Source organism: Penaeus vannamei, chromosome 10 (assembly GCF_042767895.1).
Source record: "Penaeus vannamei isolate JL-2024 chromosome 10, ASM4276789v1, whole genome shotgun sequence".
NCBI classification, from domain to species: Eukaryota; Metazoa; Arthropoda; class Malacostraca; order Decapoda; family Penaeidae; genus Penaeus; species Penaeus vannamei.
In genome coordinates this window covers 20,142,182-20,147,181 of record NC_091558.1, presented here as the reverse complement: position 1 = coordinate 20,147,181, position 5,000 = coordinate 20,142,182, and the positions used below count along the sequence as shown (strand labels likewise).

At 41.9% G+C, this 5,000-nt stretch overlaps 1 protein-coding gene across 1 annotated transcript in view; it reads left to right on the top strand.

Annotated features, from left to right (window-relative positions):
• Positions 1-5,000, top strand: part of LOC113811867 (uncharacterized) — a 338,243-nt gene that overhangs the window by 310,886 nt on the left and 22,357 nt on the right. Inside the window, exons 6-7 of the mRNA XM_070126439.1 lie at positions 1,673-1,778; positions 3,966-4,184. Coding sequence (XP_069982540.1) covers positions 1,673-1,778; positions 3,966-4,184 — 325 coding nt within the window. The remainder of the gene's footprint in view (positions 1-1,672; positions 1,779-3,965; positions 4,185-5,000) is intronic.

The following is a 5,000-nucleotide window of genomic DNA, read 5'->3' as shown; positions in this document are numbered from 1 at the left end:
TAGTTTCATGGTCGTAACGGTTTTTAACGGTTAAGTGATTTTTTGTTTATTTGCTGCTCATATATTCTTTCTTTTCCTTTTTCTTTTGTTGTAATTGTATCGCTAAACCTAGAAGTAGAAGTTTTCAAAATAGTAATATTCCATATTTTTTCCCTGTTATGATTATAAACTTGGTAGTAGAGATAATTTTGATTACCTCAACTACACATCTTTGTGTGTGAGACTGATAAGGATATTGTGACAGCACAGAAAGCAACAAAAAAAAAAAAAAAAAAAAAACGCTAGATTACTGCATATTCGCAACGAAATTACTTTTTTATGATCACACGAGCCAACTACCAAACGACAGAAATAGCCATGTTCTAACGACCACTTTCCTCGTAAACACAACATGGACTCGGAAACATCGGTATGAGAGGCAGTACACAGTGTCACGTGGATTGCTAACAGGATGTAGTACACAGGGCCAAGGCAGTTAGTACAGAGCAGCAGACAGGGCGAATTCCATTAGCACTCTGCAGAACATAGTAACAGGGAAGGTACTACAGGTGTAGTTCACACGCAGCGGTTGACGTGGGTTGTGGAACCTAGGGAAGAGTGTGAGAGAGAGAGAGAAAGAAAGATAAAGTGTGTTTTTGATAGTGTGTGTGTGAGAGAGAGAAAGATCAAGTTTGTTTGTGAGAGAGAAAGAGAGAAAGTGTGTTTGTGAGAGAGAGAGAGTGTGTGTGTGTTAGTGTAAGAGAGAGAGAGAAAAAGGAAGTGTGTGAGTGTGTCTGTATGAGAGAGAAAGTGTGTTTGAAGGAATGGTTTCAGACTACGGACGAGCAGGGTGTAGGGTTAAGGAGAGGGTGTAGACACAGACGAGTGAACTGTTTAAAGGGGAAATTCAATGGAAAGGGGTGTAGCAACAGGTTTATGTGTTGAATGGAATTTCCGCTCCGTATTTTGTTAAATCTCTCATTTTTTCAGTAAACATATATATTTTTAAATTTTATCTCTCTTTGGCGTTTTTGATACTTTCCATTTTCATCATTCGAGGTTATATAGTATTTTTCTTTCTTTCTTTTTCTTTGGGGACTTGTTTATAGTTTCATAGAATTTATAATTCCCCACTTTAGATATATGCATGTATGTCGATGTATGTACATTAAATTAGCACAATAGATATATTATATATTTTTTTAGTTTTTCTCCATATGTCCACATTTCCTTAATATTAACAAAGAATGGGGTTCGAGAATTTATCCTCATTAATAAAACTTAATAAGCATACCCAAAGGTGACATTCCGAAAAATACGTATTTATTAAGCTAATAACGTGTTAATAATAATAATGATAAAGAAAAAAGTAGGCCTATGCATATTCTATGTTCGTGCCTTCCTATGATGAAAGATCATGATAATGATAGTGATAACAAAAAGCCATAATGACAGAGGAAAGGATATAGATTTACAATACCCCCTTCACTATCCTACGACGGATAATGACACTAATAACAATGATGATGAATGATAATTATGATAAACAAAATGTACATGAACAATACTTAGTTTTTCCTCCTTCCTTTAACGAAAAAGTTACGCCAATCATAACGAATGATGAAACGAATGATAATAATGATGATAATAATAAAAAATATACATCTACAACACTATTTTTTTCTCTTTTCAGATACGCTGGAGTTTTCTGGGGGACCAACAAAGGCCTCGGATTTGTCTTCTTCATACAGCTGATCCTCAACGCTGTTCAGAGCATCTTCGCCCTCAACGGGTTCCAGGTGAGCGGTTGGAGAGGGGGAGGAGGAGGAGGAGGAGGAAGAGGATGGTGATGGGGAAGGGGGGATGGGGTAAGAGGAGGGGGAGGGGAAGGGATGGAGGATGATGGGAAGGGGGAGGATGGGGATGGGGAAGAACAGGAGGAGGGGGGTGCAGGAGGAAGGGAAGGGAAAGAGGGGAGAGGAGGGGAGGGAAAGAGGGAAAGGGTTGTGGGAGGAGGAGGTGGAAGAGGATGAGGAAGAGGGAGAGGATGAGGAGGAGAAAGGGTGCGGGGAGGGGGAGGTGGATGGCAATAGGGAGGATGGAGGTAGAGACTGAGGAAGGTTAGGAGAGGGAAGGAGAAATGAAAAGGAAAATGGGGAGGAAGAGGAAGATTGTGAGGGGGAGGAGGAGGACCACGGTGGGAAGGGGAGTAGTAGGAGGAAGAGGAGAAAGAGGGAGAAGGGGATGGGGAGGAGGAAGAAAAGGAAGAAGAGGAGGATTGGAAAGGGGAAGCAGAGGAGGAAGAGGAAGGTAATAGGAAGGGGTAGGATGGTGAGAAGGAGGAGGGAGAGGAAGCTGAGGAGGAGAATGGTGACAATGATGATGATAAGATGGTTTAAGGATGATATTGATGATAATAATACTAATGATAATATTGATGATAGTGATAACAATAACAATAACGATGATATGATGGCAATAGGATAACCAGAGGTATAAATGAAAGGGAAATAAACATTTAATGAAGATAAGGGATAGGATAATAGAAAGAGAAAGGTAAATGTAAGAACAGGGGAAAGAACAAGGGTACATTCAGCATCGCGTTGCAGAAAGGGAGAAAGGAATCATTTGAAAACTAATCCAACTCTGCGCATTCATTTATATTTCTGATAATTGAATTTTCTCTGTCGTTTTCTTTCTTTCGTTCTCTCTCTCTCTCTCTCTCTCTCTCTCTCTCTCTCTCTCTCTCTCTCTCTCTCTCTCTCTCTCTCTCTCTCTCTCTCTCTCTCTCTCTCTCTCTCTCTCTCTTCCCTTCCTCCTTCATTATCCCCCACCCTCCCCATCCTCTCTCGCACCTCTACGCACTCCCCCAACCTAACCGAACCCTCCATTTCCCCTTTCCTCTCTCCCTCCAACCTTCACTCCTTCCCTCCTTATTTTTCCCTTTCTTTCTTCTTATACCCTCCCTCCTCTCCTTATCCCCTTCCTTCCTCCTTCCTCTCCTTATTTTCCCTCCCTCCCTCCCTTTCACCTCTCACGCACTCCCCTAACCTAACCCATCCCTCTATTTCTCCTTTCCTCCCTCCTTCCTCTCCTTATCCCTCCCTTCCTTTCTCCTTCCCATTCCTTATTTCCCCTCCTTCCTTCCTTTCCTCCATTCCTCCCTCCCTCCCTCCCTCCCTCTCGCCTCCACGCACTCCCCTAACCTAACCCAACCCTATATTTCTCCTTTCCTCTTTATTTCCTCTCCTTATCCCCTTCCTTATTTTTTCTCCCTCTTTCCCTTTTATTTTCCTCCTTCCCCTCCTTTCCCCCTCCCTCTATATCGTCTTTACGCACTCCCTTCCTCCTTCCCCTCCTTATTTTCCCTTCCTCCCTCCACTCCTTATTTACCTTCTTTCCTTTCCTTCTCCCCCCCCCCTTTCTTCCCTCCCTCTCGCCTCCACGCACTCCCCTAACCTAACCCAACCCTATATTTCCCCTTTCCTCACTCCTTCCTCTCCTTATCCCCTCTCTTAGTTTCCCTCCTTCCCCCTCCTTATTTTCCCTCCCTCCTCCTTCCCCTTCCTCATTTTCCGTCCCTCCTTCCCCTTCCTTATTTTCCCTCCCTCCCTCCTTCCCCTTCCTTATTTTCCCTCCCTCTGTCCCCTTCCTTATTTTCCTCCCTCCTTCCCCTTCCTTATTTTCCCTCCCTCCCTCCTTCCCCTTCCTTATTTTCCCTCTCCTCCCTCCCTCCTTCCCCTTCCTTATTTTCCCTCCCTCCCTCCTTCCCCTTCCTTATTTTCCCTCCCTCCCTCCCTCCCTCCCCTCCTTATTTTCCCTCCCTCCCTCCTTCCCCTTCCTTTTTTTTTTCCTCCCACCTTCCCCTCCTTATTTTCCCTTCCTCCCTCCCCTCCTTATTTTCCCTCCCTTCTTTCCTACCTCCCTCCCTCCCTCTCGCCTCTACGCATCCCTCCTAACCTAACCATCTCTCCCATTCTCCCCAGGTTCTCTACAAAGTCCACGTGGTCGGCCCGAAGGAAGTTCTCCCAGACTTCGACGGGTTCCTCCTGCCGCTGCCGGCCATCTTCGCCGTCTTCACCGCCAGCCAGGCCCTCGTGCTCGCCTCGGGGTCTGTGCTCTACCTCTACGGCTTCGTCAAGTTCAACGCCTTCCTCAACGCCGAGAAGGAGAAGTACCACATCCTCAGCAAGCACGGCCACCAGGTGGGTTCTCGGAGGGCGGTAGGGCGTGCTAGGATTTTTTTTTTTAATGATTTTTATGATTTTTGTTTTCGCAAGAACTGGGCGGGGAAGGTGTTCTCTCTCTCTCTCACACACGCACATACATATATATATATATATATATATATATATATATATATATATATATATATATATATATATATATGTATATATATATACATACACATACATATATACATATATATACATATACATATATGTACATATACATATATATACATATAAATATATATACATACACATACATATATATACATATACATATATATACATATACATATATAACTTATAGATATACATATACATACATACATATATATACATATAAATATATATACATACACATACATATATATACATATACATATATATACATATACATATATGACTTATAGATATACATATACATACATACATATATATACATATAAATATATATACATACACATACATATATATACATATACATATATATACATATACATATATATACATATATAACTTATAGATATACATATACATACATACATATATATGTATGTATGTATAAATAAATACATACATATATACAGTAAATATACATGTAAACAAGTCCCTCAGTCTCGGCGTTTCCCCTGGAGCAAAGGAAGGGTGACGTTGCAGGGAAAGCGTGCCATGGCGAGAGTAATGCTAATTTATTCAGGGGGAGTTCCTCTTTGTGCTCTTTGTGGTTCTCCGGTGGGCGCTCAACTCTGCCTCTTTGATGGGAAGTATTCATTTGAAAAGAAAATCGTAGGT